This window comes from Microcaecilia unicolor, chromosome 13, assembly GCF_901765095.1.
Source record: "Microcaecilia unicolor chromosome 13, aMicUni1.1, whole genome shotgun sequence".
NCBI classification, from domain to species: Eukaryota; Metazoa; Chordata; class Amphibia; order Gymnophiona; family Siphonopidae; genus Microcaecilia; species Microcaecilia unicolor.
Genome location: NC_044043.1, coordinates 9,812,821 through 9,833,425, shown reverse-complemented (window position 1 = coordinate 9,833,425; position 20,605 = coordinate 9,812,821). Strand labels below are relative to the sequence as shown.

General features: G+C 44.3%; 2 protein-coding genes across 2 annotated transcripts in view; one reads left to right on the top strand and one right to left on the bottom strand.

The window, feature by feature from the left end:
* Positions 1-2,263: 2,263 nt before the first annotated feature.
* ALKBH4 (alkB homolog 4, lysine demethylase) lies at positions 2,264-16,545 on the bottom strand. Its single transcript, XM_030222540.1, has 3 exons — positions 16,403-16,545; positions 12,443-12,640; positions 2,264-4,187 (listed from the first exon to the last, which is right to left on the bottom strand). The coding sequence occupies exons 1-3, from the start codon at positions 16,511-16,513 to the stop codon at positions 3,567-3,569; spliced, it is 930 nt and encodes a 309-aa protein (XP_030078400.1). The 5' UTR covers positions 16,514-16,545; the 3' UTR covers positions 2,264-3,566.
* A 133-nt stretch (positions 16,546-16,678) lies between these two features.
* LRWD1 (leucine rich repeats and WD repeat domain containing 1) overlaps positions 16,679-20,605 on the top strand; it is a 117,685-nt gene continuing 113,758 nt past the window's right edge. Inside the window, exon 1 of the mRNA XM_030185862.1 lies at positions 16,679-16,741. The gene's annotated coding sequence lies outside the window, so the exon portion shown is untranslated. The remainder of the gene's footprint in view (positions 16,742-20,605) is intronic.

Below are 20,605 nucleotides of genomic sequence, written 5' to 3'. Positions count from 1 at the left end.
CCACTCTGCCAGCGTACGGATTTGCGCCTCTAAATTCACCTATGTGCCCTTCTGCCGCTGCCATGTGATCCTCCTGGGCGGAGAATCGTTCTTCTGCCTGCTGTATTCTGGCTGCATGGCTGGCGATGTATTCCTTTATTTCATCCATGCCTGCATGTAGTTTAGCTAACTTATCGTCCAATAACTGTGACATGTGCCTCAAGGATACCTGCACCATGTCTTCATGCATCGGAGCTGGGTTCAGGTGCTGTTGTGGCGGGGCCGGCGACACCATCTTGTTTTTCACCGCACTTGCTTTCAACTTCCCCGATCACAGCGCTTTCACTAGCATTCCGGTTTTCCATGCCCTTTAAAAGCATACCATCAGTAGCTACTCACTCTTATGAAGCTCACAGAGCTTTTTAAATAGTATTAATGTGCCATATTCGTCAGTTTAAATGAAAAGACAAGTCGAGGGGAGGGGAGCCGAGCTAGCAGGCGTCCGCTCAGTCCACTGACATCACGTGACCCCCCCCCCCTCCATTTCAATGCATTTAAATACAATTTATGCTGATCTTCAGCACACAGATCAGTATGCATGATGGAGGGTTTTATGCATGCTACATACAGTCTGTGCCACAGACTTATACGGTCTGTGCCAGAGCCGTGGTGGGAGGAGGGGCTGGTGGTTGGGAGGCGGGGATAGTGCTGGGCAGACTTAACACGGTCTGTGCCCTGAAAAGGACAGGTACAAATCAAGGTAAGATATACACAAAAAGTAGCACATATGAGTTTATCTTGTTGGGCAGACTGGATGGACCATGCAGGTCTTTTTCTGCCGTCATCTACGATGTTACTATGTTACAGATCCGGCGCTAGTCATTTCTACAGCCAGCATTAGGTTTTGAGCATCTGGGCCTAGTAATACAGTATGCTGCTCCTTTCATAGCAACCACGTTCCCCAGATTGAATCCCATTGGTGCACATTGGCAGCGTGATCACAAAGTCCACCATGATTTTTGTGTTATGTCATTGCCTTGCTAGTGATTAGAGTCCCATCTGCTTCTAGGAGTGCCGAACTCACTGTAGTGTATTTTGCATAGAGATTCGATTTTAAATTTAACTGGAAAAAAAAAACAGATTAAATACCCCTAATGCAAAAAGGGAAAGCAAAAATCAGTGTTTATTGGATAAATACTAGAAAAAAAAACTTCCTCCAGTACAATCTTCTATTCTTTGTGCCGTTTATGTGCTGATGAAAACACTTGGATTGATTTTTATACTTTAAAAGCTGGAAAATAAACACCTACTCTTACATTTTATAAACACCCAAGAATAGAAGTCCTACGTGTACATTATAAAACTGGGCCGAATATAATTGTAAACCTTGTCTGCAGCACTTGTGTCTTTCATTAAGATAAAATGTTAACATTTCACAGTGCACTGCACTTTTTTTTCAGAGGACCTGAACAGAGATGCTGTACAGAGGCTATCCTGGAAGTATAGAGAAACATAAGCTTTAAGAACCTGCTTTACATAAAACACGAGAACAAAATCCTTTTTAAATTCTATATTCCTGATTGTGTGTCTGTGCTGCCCGACTGCCGAGTCGGTAGCCCCAAATTTTTTCTTAAATTTCAGATTAGGATACTTAAAATATTTTTAATTAGTGCTTACGTTAAATAACATCTAACTAGACACACTGGCCGTTTTAAAATAATGTATACAGTTGTGAACTATCAAAGAGTGTGAATCAAAAGCAATGTTCAGAGAAACTATTTGCATTGTTTGACTAACAGTGTCAAGTCTATGTTTTAAAAGCAGCCACTTACTTCCCACCAGCTATTTCTGTGCATGAGTAGTAAGTAGGGGAGGGCAAGCATGCTATATCTCTCTCCCCTGACCTAAACATGCCCAAAACTCAAAGTATTTTTGCTAAGAAAGTCGCATTTAGGTTTAGCTGTATTTGAGAAGGGCATCTTTCATTTGGGGCATTTTATGTAGGTAAATTACCTCATGAAAAATGACCACATAGTATATGTAAGAAAAAGCAGACAGGAATAACTAGCTTGTAGGATGACAACTCTTATCCAAGACAGTTTTTTTTTAATCTTCTGCTTTGTACTCAACTATCTTGGACAGCTGAGCATGCAAGATCCCCAAACTAAGAGGGTCTTTTACTAAGGCGTGCTCATGTTTTTGGCGCAAGCTAAAATTGTGGGCACACAATGTTAGAGATGCCAATGCATTCCTATGGGCGTCTCTAAAGTTTAGTGCACCCACAATTTTAGAGTGCGCTAAAAACATGAGCGCACCTTAGTAAAAGACACCCTTAGTTCACACTGTGCAGCCTTCCTTTCCTGTATTTTTTATTTGTTACATTTGTATCCCAGACCAGTGACAACTTTTGATCAATAAGATCACATCGGTATGGTCACCTCAATATAATCACTGGTCCTCTACCAACCTCCTCCCTGGGTGTTTATTCGTGCGCTTCTAACATTTATGAATGCTATACATAACAGCCAGAAATATAAACCACGGCTACTTAGCTTGTTGCTGCTCAATGGTCCCGTTTCGCCAACTGGGGCTTCATCAGGGAAGGAGGACCCCGCAACATCAAACTGGCAAAACCCCAGCAAGCCGTTAATGCCGCAAGGAAAATGCGCGCCCTTGCGGCATTAACGGCTTGCTGGGTTTTTGCCAGTTTGATGTTGCGGGGTCCTCCTTCCCTGATGAAGCCCCAGTTGGCGAAACGGGACCATTGGGGAGGCCTTAATTGAGCAGCAACAATGTATAGCATTCATAAATGTTAGAAGCGCACGAATAAACACCCAGGGAGGAGGTTGGTAGAGGACCAGTGATTATATTGAGGTGACCATACCGATGTGATCTTATTGATCAAAAGTTGTCACCGGTCTGAGGTCCTCTTCCCCTCCATTATTAACAATCTATCTCACAATTTATGGTTATCATCCGCTATTTTTTGGTTGATATTTTGTATAATCCAGTAGAGTTGTTCCCAAAAGCTTTTTGTTACATTTGTATCCCACATATGTATTTATTTATTTATTGCACTTGTATCCCACATTTTCCCTAAAGGCCTGGCAACAATCCAAACAGCCACCAAAACTAGCATGACCATTCAACAGAGGTGGTTCCCCAGGTCCCTGACAGAGCCTGCCAGACAGATCCAGCTCTGTAGGACCTTCTGTTTCTGCCAGGATATTCAGTTGTTATTGTACTTGTGACCTGTCAAACAGACCCAGCCACTAGTTCAACTTTTTATCAGCTGCTCCTGTCTGACAGGCTACTATAAGTACTAACGAGAAGGCATGGCACATTTGAGACAAGGTGAGAGCATGCAAAGTGAAAAAAATGAAAGGATGTAATGCATGTGGCACAAGACAAAACCATAAATGCTCAAGTATTTTACTTTCCAGTCCAGCCAACATTAATGCAGTCTAAGTTTGTGAGGCCAAGTATTAGAGTAGTATGACTTTACTCACTAGGCTATAATGCCTGCTGAAACTGGAAAAGAATGTGGGGCTGGGCAAAAGCATTGAGATCTGTCTCCTTCTTATCTCTCATAGGGGCTTTCCCTGGAAGCTTAAAGCAATTTTCAGCAGTTCTTTTCCTAGTCTTTCCTCTTTTCCCCCACACCTAAACTCTGCTGCTAGTTCACGGAAAGTGCTGCAAACCCTGCGGTGTTTCACATGTTCTCGTTGAATTGCATGTTTCCATTTATAGCGTGCATCTCCTGCTAACACAACCAGTGATCTCTGCGGTAAGCTAATGCTGACCTCCACAGTGCTGTATGGCACCAACTTAAATGTGTCGGGGACAGAGACCAAGTTTGGCTGGCAAGTACTGGCAGGTACATCTTGCAGCTCTGTTACTATGTGACTAAAAACAGGAAACAATTGAAGGCTGCCCTCCAGGTCACAGGACATGGTTAACGTAGTGTCTGAAAGGAGGTTTAGGGTAACCAGCCGCTCTCCCCACAGCCAGCAGTCATCAAGGTGGGGATCAATGGCTGAGCCCCTTTCTGCATTGTAATCCAGGTTACACTGCTCAACAGGCAGAAAACCCTTGAGGGCAGTGAGAAGCTGCATCCGAGTGACAAGGTCCTGGCTAAAGCTAGGCAAGCCGCTGAAACCACCAACTCTCAGCTTCTGCTTCTTAAAGTTCACTTTTGGGCCATAATCCTACAACAACAAAAACACATTAAAATGCCATCTTTCTCTTGACATCCACAGCTTGCAATGAAATCGGTACTTGATTAGTAGAAACAAAAATATACCAGTTCTATCCACTGAAGGGGGTGGGGAACAGGGAAATGTTTCTTTGCTTGCTATCATGCAACATTCAGTCTGTTGTGCTAGAGCAGGGGTTCTCAACCCAGTTCTCGAGACACACCAAACCAGTAAGGCTTTCAGGATATTCACAATGAATATGAAGAGGAGTTAATTTTGAAACTGACTTTGGAAGAAATTCAAAGCAGCTAGAGAGCATGAAGCTTACACTAAAGTTATCATATGCTGAGGATTTATTGGAGTACATGAGCAGATATGATTTCTGACTTATAAGAAGTGCGGATGAAAACTTGAAAACTGAATAAGTAACCCTTTTGGGAAAACGGACTGTGGCTTGAAGAAGAGTGACTATTGAATTGTAGTTTCTGGTGATGACTTTAGAGGAACATGAAAATGAGAATTGTATTTGATTTTTAGAATGTTTAATAGAGATGAAGTTATTCTGTTTAGTGTGAATGGAAGTAAGAGTGAGGTGTGAATGGTGGCTTGTGTGAAAAGGTTTTAAAATATGGATGACAAGACTAAAATTTGAATTAACCATTTAATAAAGATGGTTGTTGAAGAGTGAATGAATATGAATGAGAGAGATCTGTATGCACTACCTCCAATGTATGCAAATCTATCTCATGCATATTCATTGTGGATGTCCTGAAAACCTGACTGGTTAGGTGTGTCCTGAGGACTGGGTTGAGAAACCCCCTATGCTAGAGTTATGATAACTTCAGAGCACTTCATTTAAGTGCATGTCAGAAGCACATACTCCATTTACCTGCATGATCATGCTCCAGTCTCAATTTTTTTTCCATTGATTTCAATGATGACTTCAGTTTGCTGCACCATCTATAAGCGCACGCTCCATTTAAATGCAATCTTGACTGGCTTTGTCAGCAACATTACTGGTTAGGTGCACAATGAGTCAACTGACTGGCTAGCACACTCCGTCTCTTTTTAATATATGTACACAAACAAGAGAGGTGCGGATCTGCTCAGTTCCAGAACAGCAAACAGCAGAACACTGAGAATACAGCAATGTATCACACACAGAAAAGGGTATTGTTTTAATATAGGGGTTCAGAGATCCCTAGGTTCTGTCTGGTACTGGAGCTCAGTTGTCCAGTGGCAGAGAGAACCCCCAAGAAGGCTGACTCCATCTCTAAATAGCACTAGTACTGGTGTAATCAAGAAGTTGTGAAGTTCTAAAAGGAATTGCCACTAAGAGAGATGTTAGGTCTAAGGAAAAGATACCAGCCTTATGACAAACTGGATTTAGATTACAAGTTATACAATGCAGCGAAAGATAGCCTGATACAGCAAAAGCATTTATACTTACAGCCTCTGATCATAAAGTGAAGTCCACAAATCATCATGTCACTCTGTCCTTTGGACCCCCACCCAGAGTGAAACTTTAATTTTCAGGTGAAACTTTAATAAGAATTATGCGCCATGGGCACTGATCTTTAATTTTTTTGCTGACACACTCTACAGTGCGTCACCGTTTCATTTCAGACTTCCTCAGGAGCGACCTACAATTTCGGCATCCATAGTACCCCCCAAACAGTCTCATTCTTCTAAATTTTCCTACTGCTGGTTTTCACAATGGCCACCTGTCATGAGTGTTGCCATTAACAAAAATTAGCATGTGAGCCTCTACAACCATCCATTTTGTAGGCGGTAAGGGGCTCACGCGCTAATCAGTGTATGGTACATGTGGCTGCACTAACTGATTCACGCTGTCACACACACTCTACGCCACAGACATTGTCAAGAGACTGAACAATAATGAAAATCAGGCTCCATTGCAAAAGAGTATGGTATCCATTCAGGCCAAATCTCATACATCCACAAGGACAAGCTTCTCGAGGATTAGCAGTCCACCACCAATCCTGAAAGAAAATGCAATAGAGCTGGCAAAGCTAAAGATGTGAAGACGTTCTTCTTTGATGGTTTTCACAAACAAGTTGACGTTTTTGTATAACTACATTTGTCAAAATAAGAATTTTTGACTCTTGAAGATGACAGCATGTTTGGAGCTCCATATCTGTTGTGTTGTTTCTGCTCCTTTTGCTGTTTCTTCTTGCCTATAATACCCCATTCCAAGAGAAAGGGAGTTCTTAAGGCAGTTCCCTCGCCAGCCCGAACCTTCTTCCCGGTGCAGCAAATGCTGGACCGATATGCCTCCACGGAACCTCAGATTCTTCTGAGAGAAGAGAGCCCTGCTGTAAGTTTGGGTGAGGGAGCGTCCACACTTCTGGGGCAAGATGTATCCAAGTATACTGCAGTGTCCGGCAACAGTTCGTGCCTTGTCTGTTTGAACGAGTACAATTTAGTTGTTTAGCCAATCCCTAAATGCCTTTATAGAGTTCCAAGTTGCCTGAAGCTCCAGAAGACTGATTTGGAGATCTGTTTCCTGGGCTGACCAAGCACCTTGAGTGTGAAGCCCGTCTAAATGAGCTCCCCATCGTGCTACTACTACTAATCATTTCTATAGTATTACTAGACATATGCAGTGTTGTTTATGTTTACTTATTTCTATCCCGCCTTAATCCAACACAACATACGTAATAGCAAAAAAATGCAACCATACAGAGTACTAAATCAGTACCGCACTAAAACAGCAGCAAAGAACACCAAAACGCATTATTAATCAGCAAGATGGTCCAGCAAGTAGCACTTCAACATCTGCTTAAATAATGCAGTATTCTGTTGTGAGTTCAAAGAAAAAGGCAGTTTGTTCCATGTCAGAGGTCCAGCCACATTATATGCAGGTACTATCTCTGTCCCTAGAGGGCTCACAGTCCAGACGGGATGGATCCGTCATTAACACTTTCATGGGCTGTGGAATTTGGAATGGGAGTTCCAGAGTCAAATTGGATCGAATTGTCTACCAGAGCAGGGGCTGAACCAGCTCTGGCAGAACTCAGATAACATCCTCTAGGTTCCCCACAGCCTGACGGCACTGGGAAACTAGGGTCCATTGGGCAGTTCTGGTGTGAACCTATGCTATGGGTCTCACATGAACAGTAGAGGCCATGTGGCCCGACAATCTCAACATCTGCCGAGCTGCTCGGACGCGAGTGGCAAGGGCAACAAGAGCATCTGCCCTTGCCACAGGGAGAAAAGCCCGAGCCAGCTGAGTGTCCAACGGGGCTCGAATGAACTCCAATCGTTGGACAGGAGTAGATGGGACTTGGGGTACTTAAAAATGAATCCTAGTAGTTCTAACAACCGAATAGTCCTCCGCATGGACTGCTGAGTCCCACCCCGCAATGTGCTCTTCACCAGCCACTGGTTGAGATAAGGGTACACCATGGACTCGCAGTCGAAGCTGCAACTACTGCAAGACACTTGGTGAAAACCCTGGGGGCCGATGCAAGGCCAAAAGGCAACATGTGATACTGGAAGTGACTTGTCCCCAGCCAAAACTGAAGATACTTCATGTGAGCTGGAGGTATCGGGATACGAGTATAAACATCCGTTAAGTCCACAGAGCATAGCCAATCGTTTTCCTGAAGCATGGGAAGCAGGATGCCCAGAGAAACCATCCTGAACTCTTTGACCAGGAATTTGTTCAGACCTTTCAGATTTAGGATGGGACACATCTCCCTGTTTTCTTTTGCACAAGGATGTACCTGGAATAGAATCCCTTCTCTTTTTCCCCTGGTGGAACATGTTCGATCGCATGGGCTTGAGAAGGGCGGAGAGTTCCTCTAAAAGTACCTGCTTCTGCTGAAGTGATGTGCTCTCGGTGAGCAATCTGTGGTCTCGAGCAAATACAAGGTGTAACCGAGACAGACTATTTGAAGAACCCACTGGGTGGAGATTACAAGAGGCCACCTTTCTTAGTAAAAATTCAGCCTCCTCCCAACCAGCAAGTCATCCAGGATGGTCACTTTTACAGTGGCTATGCTCTACTGGAGCCAGTCAAAAGCTCGCCCCCTGATTTGACTGGGAAGCTGTCTGGGCCTTAGGTGCATGCTGTTGGATTGATGAGAACAAGCGCGCTGGGGCTGACCCTGCTGAGAAGAACGGGTGTACCTATACCTCTGCAACTAATAAGTAGTCCTCATCAACTTGCCAAAAAACCTCCTAGAGGAGAAGGCAGGTGCAGAAAACATCCGGCGGGAGAGAGAATCAATGGTATCAGTGTGCTTTTTGATGAGGTCAGCAACCTCCTCCACCTTCTCTCCAAAAAGGATTATCCCCCTGGCACATGGGATCCGCAAAACTCTGCTTGACCGCCAAGTCCAAGTCAGAGAGACAAAGCCATGAGAGTCTGTGCATCACTATACTCTGGGCAGAGATTCTACAGGCCAGATCAAAAGTGTCTTAGGGGCCCCTAGCCAAGAACTTACGACATGCCTTCTGCTGCTTGACTAGCTGGTGAACAGATTCAGCTTCCTCTGGTGGGAGAGTCTTCTAAATTAAACAGACTGTACACCAAGGACCGCAAGTATAGGCTCATATAGAGCTGATACAAGGGAGATGAGCATGGAGGCCTGATACATCTTCCACCCAAAAGAATCCAGGGTTCTAGCTTCTCTGCCAGGGGGTGCCGAAGCATAGTCCCTAGAACTCCTAGCTCTCTTGAGCATTGATTCCACCATCATGGAATGATGAGGCAACTGGGGCCTATCAAGCCCAGGGGAAGAATAAATCTGGTACATGGTGTCAATATTCTTGGAGGAGAGAGACCCCCAGTTCTTCACTTGAGATCCTGTAAGATCTCGTGAAGCAGGACCATCACAGCCTCTCTAGGAGGACAGTCGTAGTCCAGGACCTCGATCATCTTAGCCCTATGCTCGTCCTCCACCTCCAAAGGAACTGGGATGGCAGCTGCCATCTCCTTTACTAAAGAGGGAAAGGAAAGGTTCTCAGGTGGAGATTTCCTTTGAGAAGTACGGTGGATCCTCTTCTGAGTCTCATGAGTGCTCCTCATTGGTGTCAGACAAGATTTCCTCAAAGAAGGGATGAGACTGAGCCCGCCTTGACATAGAGGTACCATGACCCTACGAGGGGCGTCAAGGTGTTGGCTCCAGCCTCAACTCCAGCGAAGCTTTCTCCACTGACATCAAGGGTGTGCCAATCGACACCAAGACCGAAAGCAGCATCAGAACCTCACCGCAGGCTGATGGGCATGCAGCAAGAGGCATAGCTGGCGCAAGCACCCCAGATGCTGATGCACTCTGCAAGAACCCCGCCACCCGCTCAGGAAGCAAGGCCCAGAGGTGCTCATCGAGGGCCAACAACAGGAAAGACTGGGGTGCTGGTGTAGACGCAGGCTGCTGAATCTGTGTGGTTGAAGCATGTGCCTGGTCCTGGCTGTGTGGAGACCCATGCAGCTGCACCTCTTGTATAGAGGGGGAGCGGTCCTCCTGGTGCCGACGCTTCTCGGGGACCACTGAAATCCTCGATGCTCTGGAGCTCCTGGCACCATGCATTGAGAGGGACTGACGCTGATGCCTGGCATCGATGCTCTCTGGTGCCGAAGAGGACGATGTTGCGTCCTTTCATTACCTCGAGGTTGGGTCCGACGCCAATTGGTCCCAGGGGCCTGCACAGCGGCCAGCATCAAGGCAGGTGGAAACCCATGTGATGCATGGTCACTCCCAGTGTGTAAGGGTCTCACAACCATATGGAGAAAGACACCCAATGCGGAGTCAACGCCGCTGACGTCCAGGCTTCGGCCCTGGCTCCAAAAATCTTTTCTTTCTAAGCTTCTCTGGATGTGTTCTTTTCTTCATATAAAGATAGAGAATACAGTTTGCAGGGGTATGATCAGGACCCAAACACTGTAGACACCAAGAATGCCTTGCCAGAAATGGTCCTGTTGTGCTTAAAGCCACTGGGAACCTTCTATGACAAGAAAGGAAAAACAGCTGTGGCCAAATCAAGTGACTCAATGGTGGTAAACAAAAGGAAGAGCACCAAAAAAGAGAAAAGGGAAAAACCCAATCAGAGCTCAGGGCTAAATGCGCCCTAGCAAGAACAGTAAAAACAAAGAAAACTTAGGAAAAAAAGCATAAATAATCTAAAAAATATATACCGGGAAGGATAAAATAAGGTAAATCCCAAAAGAGGTATTAAGAAAAGGTGAAAAAAAAAAAAGCAGCTGTGAGGAGTGGATAACGACACGTCCACTACTCAACGTGGGGGGGGGAGGGGGGAGACACGGTGGGAGGGCAGAACAGGGCGCGAGGAACTTAGCCAGCTGGCTGTTCAGCTCAGCTGGGCTCTGAGGGCGGGGCTATGAGAGCGAGTGCGATTCCTGTGGTTTGTCCCTTCTCTTGACATCACGTTAGCTCCGAGGGCGGGGCTATGGGAGCGAGTGCGATTCCTGTGGGTGGTTCCTTCTCTTGACGTCGCGTTAACTGGGCTCCGAGGGTGGGGCTATGAGAGCGAGTGCGATTCCTGTGGTTGGTTCCTTCTCTTGACGTCGCGTTAGCATGCAGCCTTCCTTGCCCTCGGAGGGCGGAGTGATTACGAAGCCTACGAACACTTCAGGGCTTCACGCTGGCACGGAGTCAGCTTCAGAACGTTGGAGGTGCTTTTTATTATATAGGAAGATATAAGCCCCTTTTTACCCCTGGAGTCTTCACAAAAGTCTTCCAAAAAAAAAGAGACCTCCCGCAATACCCGGGGAGCCTTCACCTCAGGCGAGGAGAGCTGAGTATAGGCATAGACCTCATTTGGCAAGACAGGATATTCCTCTGCAAGTGCAGAAAAAGACATCAACCCATCCTCCTCAAAAAACTGACCCCAATGTGGCAAGTCCATAAGTACATAAGCACTTAAGCATTGCCATGTTGGGACAGACCAAGGGTCCATCGAGCCCAGCACCCTGTCACCTAGTAAAGGGTCCATGTACAAGACCAGGGGGAAAGAGGGGGTTGTACACAATCGGGGACAATTTAGACAAAAGAAAATCAGGCTTAGCAAACAAACCGTCCCAGAGGCTAAAAGTGATAAAGACTGAAGGACAAATATCCCCTTGTAAATTGTGATACTTGCGCAGAAGCCAACATTTCTACAGTAGAAACACTGAAATCATCAACATTGCTATTCCCATTATTGCAAAATTGATTTTAAGGTGTTTAATCTTCTGCCCTCCCCAACCCAACAGAATGCTCCACACACTCACACAGTTAGGAAGAGAATGGGAAATGGGACTTGATATACCACCTTTCTGAGGTTTTTGCAACTACATTCAAAGCGGTTTATATATATTCAGGTAAATTATTTTGTACCAGGGGCAATGAAGGGTTAAGTGACTTGCCCAGAGTCACAAGGAGCTGTAGTGGGAATCGAACTCAGTTCCCCAGGATCAAAGTCCACTGCACTAACCACTAGGCTACAGAAGTGAAGGCCACGCAAAGTTGATGAGAAAATATTCCCTTTATTACTTACCAAGCAAGAAACAGACTGATTCTTTTCTCATGAGAGAGAGTTACAACAAAGCTGCACAGGAGTGCTATCTCTGAGTACTCCTCTAATTTTGCCTTGTCATCTATCACGTTTTATACTCTTCTACCATTATACAGCTCTAACAGTTCGTTAGTATTAGTTTTGACCACAATGTAGATAATTAATTAGTTCAGACCACACTGATCAAGATTATCGGTAAAGGCTAAAGCAACATCATACTGATTAGCATGTTCCATTTCGCCAGCAACCATTTATCTATGTTCCAGACATTATATCTGAAAAAGCTCCTAACCACATTCTTTAGTAAACACATTGCATGGAAAATTGCTTCATGTTCTTCTTTCTGCAAGCCTGTTACCAGAGCTATGAGCCTCTGGGTCACACAGAGGCCATAATTATTAGGTCTGACAGCTGGTTTTTGGAAAGGCCTAGATAGGTTCATTATTAACAAAGGTTACCTTAAAGAATTTTCATGCTGTTTTCACATCTAGTTGCAGAACAGAAGAGGCTGCAGTCAAGTGTTATATGTGGGAAGTGAAGGGACACAGGGACTTCAATTACAGTTTCAGGCTCAAATTACACTGCCAGCACCAGTGGGGGAAACCTCTTCCACATAATCTAATTTACAACCAGTTTTGGCAATAAGAACAGTGTTGCTATGCAGACGATGCCTCTTGGTGGGAATTTCCTTAAATGACAATACTGTACCTGCCATTGGTTCTGACCTGTTTCTTTCTTCCAGATTGTGACAGTTTCCAGCTGTCTTGATCCATTGCTTGTACTATCTTGCACTCTTCCTCTTCACTTACAAAATCTTTTATTACGTTTACTCCTGGGAAATGGAACGCCAAGCTTGCCAATGCCGAATCCACAGCTCCTACTGCTAAATCTGTGGAAGGACTGTAAATGAATGGAAAGGATGCCTGCAAAACACAAGATAGCCACTACTGACTAACTGTTCCCCTCCAGTGAAATTCTAGTAAACAATCCCACTGCCCTTGCTTCTATTAAGCTTGCTAATATAAAAATGCAACATGTAAACTGAAAATATAGCATCCTTACAACTGCTCAAATAAATCCAAAAGAATTAGTAGCAGAACTAACTGTTAAAAAGTGAGAGGATTATGGGAATGAGGAGAATGGGGCTTGGCCAGACCAAGTATCTTATGTACCCTGGGTGAACCTTCAGTCTTTTCCCCTACCCCATTCACCCTCTGAGTCTCAACCCCCCTCCCAATTGTGTAATGGGGTTCTTTCTGCAGCCACTAGGAGACAGAGATCAAGGGTTTATTGCTTCTATTTCTGCCAATCATGAGGAAGCAACTGCAAAACTCGGCCAGAGTCAAGGGGATCTTTTGTGATGGAGTAGAGTGAGGTGTGGAACTGCAAGGAGAGTTTTCACTAAATTACAGGGGACATCTCTAAGGGAAGTAAGAATTAACATTATATATAACTGTAATTATGATTACAGCCTTTGCTCATTTCAGCATTTGATGTATTGCAGCACATAATAGTTTGTAATGAGCCATCATTGAGGTAACAGCTGTAGTAGCAATTAGGCGTTGAGTTTTGTGTACTGCTTAAGAGCTTTGCACTATTATAACTTTTGTATGTACATAGCGGTTTTGAAAATGTTAAAAAATGTTATAATGTAATAGTGGGATATAAGTGTTAACAGAGGCACAGTTAGTGCATTATCCTGCCTGAGGAAGTAACAGCGTAGGTACATACCTGGTTTTGGGACTGGAACGCTTAATGTGTAATGATGGTTCCATCTATGAATCTGCCACATGTTCACTTGGGGATGTAATGGTAGGAATAGATTTGAACTGAGCACATTAATATCACTATTTAGCATTATTTTATATGTTTATATTAGATTTGATACAGAGTAAAATTTGGAAGCCATTTTCGAAGTGACTCAGTAATGTTACATTAAGTATTCTTCCAGAGTTAATTTGTGAATTAAAGTTTAACTGCCAGACCCTCGACCATTCTTCAAACGTTTGGAGATCCCTTCTCATTGTTTCTACTCCCTCCAGGGTATCCACTTTATTGGCTATTTTTGTGTCATTCGCGAAAAGGCAAACCTTTCCTTCCAACTTTTCAGCAATATCTCCCACAAATATATTATTTTTAAAATTTTTAAATATGTTTATTCAGCGTTTATATGGCACATGTACAATGATGGGTATTCTTAGTTACATATTTGTAATTTTGGTGACTTTAGCCACTACTTTAGTGCCCATAACATTTCCCACAAATATATTAAACAGAATAGGCTCCAGCACCAACCCCTGAGAAACTCCACTACTCACCTTAAATGGATTAAAACGATCAAAGTTTAAAGCAAATGCCTATAATATGTAATACTTGGTGGTAATAATAAAACAGTAATGGAATATTCACATAGCAGGCAGCTTAAGCCAACAGATTTATTTTCCACTGAAAATAATTAACTTTGTATGAACTTGGCGGCTAATAGTGGGCTGAACTGGACAATTGGCACATTTAGACTGACTCTGGACAGAACTTATGAATGAAGGAAGCTCTTCCCTTATTATTCAATACCTCTCTGTGAACTAGTGGTAATAAAAAAAAAAAAAAGCAAGTGCATTTTTATAATATACCACTGCAATCCACAAAACAAAAAGGAGAAAGTTCTCACATACCATCGTTTCTTTTGAAGTACGTAGAGAAAAAAAAAGATGTTAAATGCTCCCAGGTTTCAACCTAATTAATGTTTAAAAAAAAACTCTTTATATTTCTAAATAGTAACTCTGATTGTTGTTAAGCATCTGATTCTCATAACATGTCTGTTTTGGTGGCCCTTTACTAGGTGAAAACATCTCAGCACGAATACAGGGACTCCCTATAGCCAGTCTCTCTAAATGGCACAATAATTATTATTTAGAACTAATTACTACTCTCACCGATGAAACCGATACTTCTCCTCAAGACCCTTCACTGGCTCCCTATCCGTTTTCGCATCCTGTTCAAACTTCTTCTACTAACCTATAAATGTACTCACTCTGCTGCTCCCCAGTATCTCTCCACACTCGTCCTTCCCTACACCCCTTCCCGTGCACTCCGCTCCATGGATAAATCCTTCTTATCTGTTCCCTTCTCCACTACTGCCAACTCCAGACTTCGCGCCTTCTGTCTCGCTGCACCCTACGCCTGGAATAAACTTGCTGAGCCCCTACGTCTTGCCCCATCCTTGGCCACCTTTAAATCTAGACTGAAAGCCCACCTCTTTAACATTGCTTTTGACTCGTAACCACTCGCCTCCACCTACCCTCCTCTCCTCCTTCCTGTACACATTAATTGATTTGATTACTTTATTTTTTGTCTATTAGATTGTAAGCTCTTTGAGCAGGGACTGTCTTTTTTCTGTTTGTGCAGCGCTGCGTACACCTTGTAGCGCTATAGAAATGCTAAATAGTAGTAGTAGCAACATTCCATGTAGAATCTCAGAATCTCAATAGTAGCAACATTCCATCTAGAATCTCCAATAGTAGTAGACTTTGCGCCTTCTGTCTCGCTGCACCCTATGCCTGGAATAAACTTGCTGAGCCCCTATGTCTTGCCCCATCCTTGGCCACCTTTAAATCTAGACTGAAAGCCCACCTCTTTAACATTGCTTTTGACTCGTAACCACTTGCCTCCACCTACCCTCCTCTCCTCCTTCCTGTACACAATAATTGATTTGATTTGCTTACTTTATCTTTGTCTATTAGATTGTAAGCTCTTTGAGCAGGGACTGTCTTTCTTCTATGTTTGTGCAGCGCTGCGTACGCCTTGTAGCGCTATAGAAATGCTAAATAGTAGTAGTAGTAGTAGTAGTAGCAACATTCCATGTAGAATCTCAGAATCTCAATAGTAGCAACATTCCATCTAGAATCTCCAATAGTAGTAGACTTTGCGCCTTCTGTCTCACTGCACCCTATGCCTGGAATAAACTTCCTGAGCCCCTACGTCTTGCCCCATCCTTGGCCACCTTTAAATCTAGACTGAAAGCCCACCTCTTTAACATTGCTTTTGACTCGTAACCACTTGCCTCCACCTACCCTCCTCTCCTCCTTCCCATTCACATTAATTGATTTGATTTGCTTACTTTATTTATTTTTTGTCTATTAGATTGTAAGCTCTTTGAGCAGGGACTGTCTTTCTTCTATGTTTGTGCAGCGCTGCGTACGCCTTGTAGCGCTATAGAAATGCTAAATAGTAGTAGTAGTAGCAACATTCCATGTAGAATCTCAGAATCTCAATAGTAGCAACATTCCATCTAGAATCTCCAATAGTAGTAGACTTTGCGCCTTCTGTCTCGCTGCACCCTACGCCTGGAATAAACTTCCTGAGCCCCTACGTCTTGCCCCATCCTTGGCCACCTTTAAATCTAGACTGAAAGCCCACCTCTTTAACATTGCTTTTGACTCGTAACCACTCGCCTCCACCTACCCTCCTCTCTTCCTTCCCGTTCACATTAATTGATTTGATTTGCTTACTTTATCTTTGTCTATTTGATTGTAAGCTCTTTGAGCAGGGACTGTCTTTCTTCTATGTTTGTGCAGCGCTGCGTACGCCTTGTAGCGCTTGAGAAATGCTAAATAGTAGTAGTAGTACCGTTTCCTGTTCTCAAACCCCCTTGGACTGAAATATCCAGCTGTACACTCAATTAATACCTGTGGTGTCACGGGAGCTGCGTTTCCGATCCCCCGCTGTGACCTTTCGCAAACGAGACAGGAACGGATCCCCTTACAGCCGCAGCCCTCCTGCTCTCCGTGCTCTGCCATGCCAGAAGTAACTGAGCATGAGCAGTGCAACGCGGAAGTGATGAGTGAGCCGACGACTATGCGTTCCAAGCCTCGCTTCGGCTTCCGCCCTGCCCCTCGAGTGTCGTGTCTCTCAAAGAGCGACGGTGTAGTAGGTATGACGTAATAGAGCATGGGCCTGCTTGTGACGTAGAGCTGGGCGGAAGTGAGGCTTGCGGGGCGGAAATTTGGAAGGCGATGCGGACCCAGGTGCGTTTGGTGGTAACTTCAGGCGCTACTTGCTTCATGGGGCTCATAGTGGTCGTCGTTATTCTTCTGGCACTTTCCCTGCATTTCTGTTAGGAACTGGTATGGTGCATGGAAGCCGTAGGATGCTTATTTATTTATTTATTGCATTTGTATCCCACATTTTCCCACCTCTTTGCGGGCTCAGTGTGGCTTACAATAAGATATGAATAATAGAGATACATTGGTTACAACTAGGTTATGGATTACATTGAACAGGGTTGTGCGAGACATTCGAATATCATTGGGAATATAACAATGGGACATCAACTTAGAAACATTGGAAAGAGACAATGGGAAAAAACATTCATTGTTATGCTAAACATGCTGCCTGTGGTTTTTATAAGGGTCTTGTAAAGCCCTTCCAAAGGCTTTTGTGGCTGCTTAGGCTTGGGTGGTTGTCCAAAGAAGCTCTATATTGACTTGGAGTTTGGAGAGGGCTCACAATCTAAGTTTGTACCTCAGGCAATGGTTAAGTGATTTGCCCATCTTTTCGAAAAAATGTACGGAAAGAGCCAAAACACATAGAGTCCACACTCACTAATCTTCAATGCGCCATATATTTTTTATTGCATTTGTATCCCACATTTTCCCACCTCTTTGCGGGCTCAGTGTGGCTTATAATATACTAGCCGTTGAGCCCGTAAAAACGGGCTGGTATTGAGGTTTTCCTCCCCCCGCGGTCACCACCGCTCCCCTCCCCCCCGCGAAGTCGCCACCGCTCCCCCCCCCCCTCGAAGTCGCCGCCGCCGCCACCCCTCCACCTGGCCCGGGCCCTCTCTTCACTTCTGAACTTACACATCCATTCGCCGAACGCAGCAACGCACATCAGCTGAGCTGCCCCTTCCTTCTCTGCCTGTGTGTGTCCCGCCCTCGCTGACGTTACGTCACAGGAGGGCGGGGCCACAGGCAAAGAAGGAAGGGCTCACTGCAGCTCAGCTGATGTGCGTTGCTGCGTTCGGCGAATGGATGTGTAAGTTCAGAAGGGAAGAGAGAGCCGGGTGGAGGGGTGGCGGCGGCGACTCCGAGTGGGGGGGGGGGAGCGGTAGCAACCTCGGCGGCGCAGTTTCCCTCTCTGTCCCGCCCCCCCGTCATCACGTATTGACGCGGGGGCGGGACAGAGAGGGAAGTCTCTACTGCGCATTTGTGAGTGAGTCGGTCACTCGCCATTTATATGTTTGATTGTTAATGATGGAAATACAATGTGTTACAGTACTGTTATGGTTACATAGTGAGGAGTTATGTGAAGGCAAAATGAGAATCAAAATATCATTTGGGAAAATAGAACAGTGGAATGTATCAATGGGGAAATGATAGGGCGATGGAATGTAATTTTGGAAGTAGAACAGTGGAATGTATCAATGGACAAAATATCATTTGTGGATAGAACAATGCAGTGTATCGATGGGGAAATGATAGGGCGATAGAACAATAGCAAGAGAGCATTAGGGTATAGCAATTTTATCTGAGGGTAGAGTTTTAGGTGTGGTGAAAGTACGGGGAAGAGAATTCAGAAGAGAGTGTATTGATGCATTTTTATTAGTGTGTATGGAATTCATGTGTTCTGATCCTTGCAATAGATTCCACTTCTGATCTCTCATCCCCTGTAATCTCACATCACTCATACATTTACTCACAGAAAGATGTGCACCATATGTCTTTGTGTCTTAATTCTGCCCTTTAGGCTTCCCATTGTCTCCTTCCAATGTTTCTATGTTGATGTCCCATTGTCATATTGAGATATTCGAATTTCTCGCACAACTCTGCACAATGTAATCCATAACCAAGTTGTAACATATTGTATTTCCATTATTCATATCATATTGTATGCCACACTGAGCCCACAAAAAGGTGGGAAAATGTGGGATACAAATGCAATAAATAAATGATCAAACTGAGCAGCAGTGGAATTTGAACTGGGCACCTCCGGAAGTGAAGACCGGTGCTGTAACCTGTATGCCACACCCCCCCCCCCCCCCCCGAGCTAACTCTGCTTCCTCTCTTGAGTGTGCTCAAATCTGGCATTGCCATACCCCGTGTATCACGCCAGCCTGCTTTTGCCCGGGGGGGGGGGGGGGGGTGTTTGGCCAACGGAGGTTTAATAGATAGGAGACCAGTGATGTCAATACGTTGAACCCGATTAGGTTAATCTCTTTTTCCACTCTCCGCACAGCCGTCATCTCTAGTACAGTACGCTCAAAATAAACCTGTGCGCTTCTGCATCCACGTTGTCCTTCTTTATTGTTGGTGGCATTTTTATTTAATCTCACTTATACTTTCAAAAATGCCAGTTTGTGCAGCTTACGGATGTACAGAAAAGAAGTATAATAACAACCTTGCTTTCATAGCTAGAGTAGTAATTTGTTAAATCGTAATCAGTCTGTCATTTGGAGGGGCTGGTTATATGGACACCCTAGCATGTGTTATATTACATAGTAGATGACGGCAGAAAAACACCTGCACGGTCCATCCAGTCTGCCCAACAAGATAAATTCATATGTGCTACTTTTTATTTGTACCTGTTCTCTTCAGGGCACAGACCGTATAAGTCTGCCCAGCACTATCCCTGCCTCCCAACCACCAGCCCTGCCTCCCAACCACCGGCTCTGGCACAGACCGTATAAGTCTGCCCAGCACTATCCCCGCCTCCCAACCACTAGCCCCGCCTCCCAACCACCAGCTCTGGCACAGACCGTATAAGACTGCCCACCACTAGCCCCGCCTCCCAACCACCGGCTCTGGCACAGACCGTATAAGTCTGCCCACCACTAGCCCCGCCTCCCAACCACCAGCCCCGCCTCCCAACCACCGGCTCTGGCACAGACCGTATAAGTCTGCCCAGCACTATCCCCGCCTCCCAACCACTAGCCCCGCCTCCCACCACCGGCTCTGCCACCTAAACTTGGCTAAGTTTTTTTTTTCTCCTGGTAAAGGGCCACTTAAGCAGACATTGTGTTATGAGATTCAGGTGCTCAACATTCAGAGTTTCTATTTATTTACATATTTATGGCAGTTATATCCCACATTTAACATGAATTAGGTTAAAACTTGGAAGCATTTAAAATCTGGATTTTTTTCCTGTGCCTAGATCAAAAGAGAAAGGTGGGTTGTGGGAACTTGCTCCTTTTGTTTTTGTGGATGCAGTGGCATATTATAAAAATGCACTTAATATTGTTTATTCCTGCTATTTAAAAGAAAGTTATTAAGTGATGAGGACAGAGCTACCTTCATGCAGAGGAAATCTGTTGCCTCAGGCTGCTTGCTATGTGAATATTCCATCATTGGTTCATTATTGCTACCAGATAGTATATATTATGGCCATTTGCTTTAAATTTTGATTGTTTTAATTTGTTTATCTAGACCTTACGTGCACATGGTTTTGCTTTTTAATCCCAAAGGTGAATCCTAAGGGTGGTTAAACAATTAGGTATAAACTGTGTTGTTTCTGATTTTACTTGTTTTGGAGTTCTTTGGGTCTTGCTGATCTGTACATCTGCTGTCTGGAGTTTTGGAAGATGGAAATAAGGAATAAAAATTAAATTTTGGGTGTGCTCTGTAGAAATTGTTGTTTACTCTTGCAATGTGATGGATGCCTGTTCTGGTGTGTGCATGTGATAATGTTTGAATAACTGCCTATACTTATGGGTATGATTTCTGAACATGTGGCATCATTAGTAAGGATAAACTTTTAAATGCCCAGTTTGGTATATATGCTAATCTCAACTTTGTTAAATGTTTCAGACATATCCATCTATTTGCTCCCATGATATAACTGAATTCTATTTTTCTATCTCACTGTATTTTCAACATAAGCCACATTGAACCCAG

Bases quoted from the DNA above. Each gene is read 5' to 3' on its own strand.
- ALKBH4 (XM_030222540.1), bottom strand. From the start codon at position 16,513: ATGGCAGAGCACGGAGAGCAGGAGGGCTGCGGCTGTAAGGGGATCCGT. The intron at 12,641-16,402 runs GTATTAATTGAG...TGTGTTTTGCAG, and splicing joins CAGCTCCCGTGACACCACAG to GCATCCTTTCCATTCATTTA. The intron at 4,188-12,442 runs GTCAGAACCAAT...TTGTTGTTGTAG, and splicing joins AATCTGGAAGAAAGAAACAG to GATTATGGCCCAAAAGTGAA.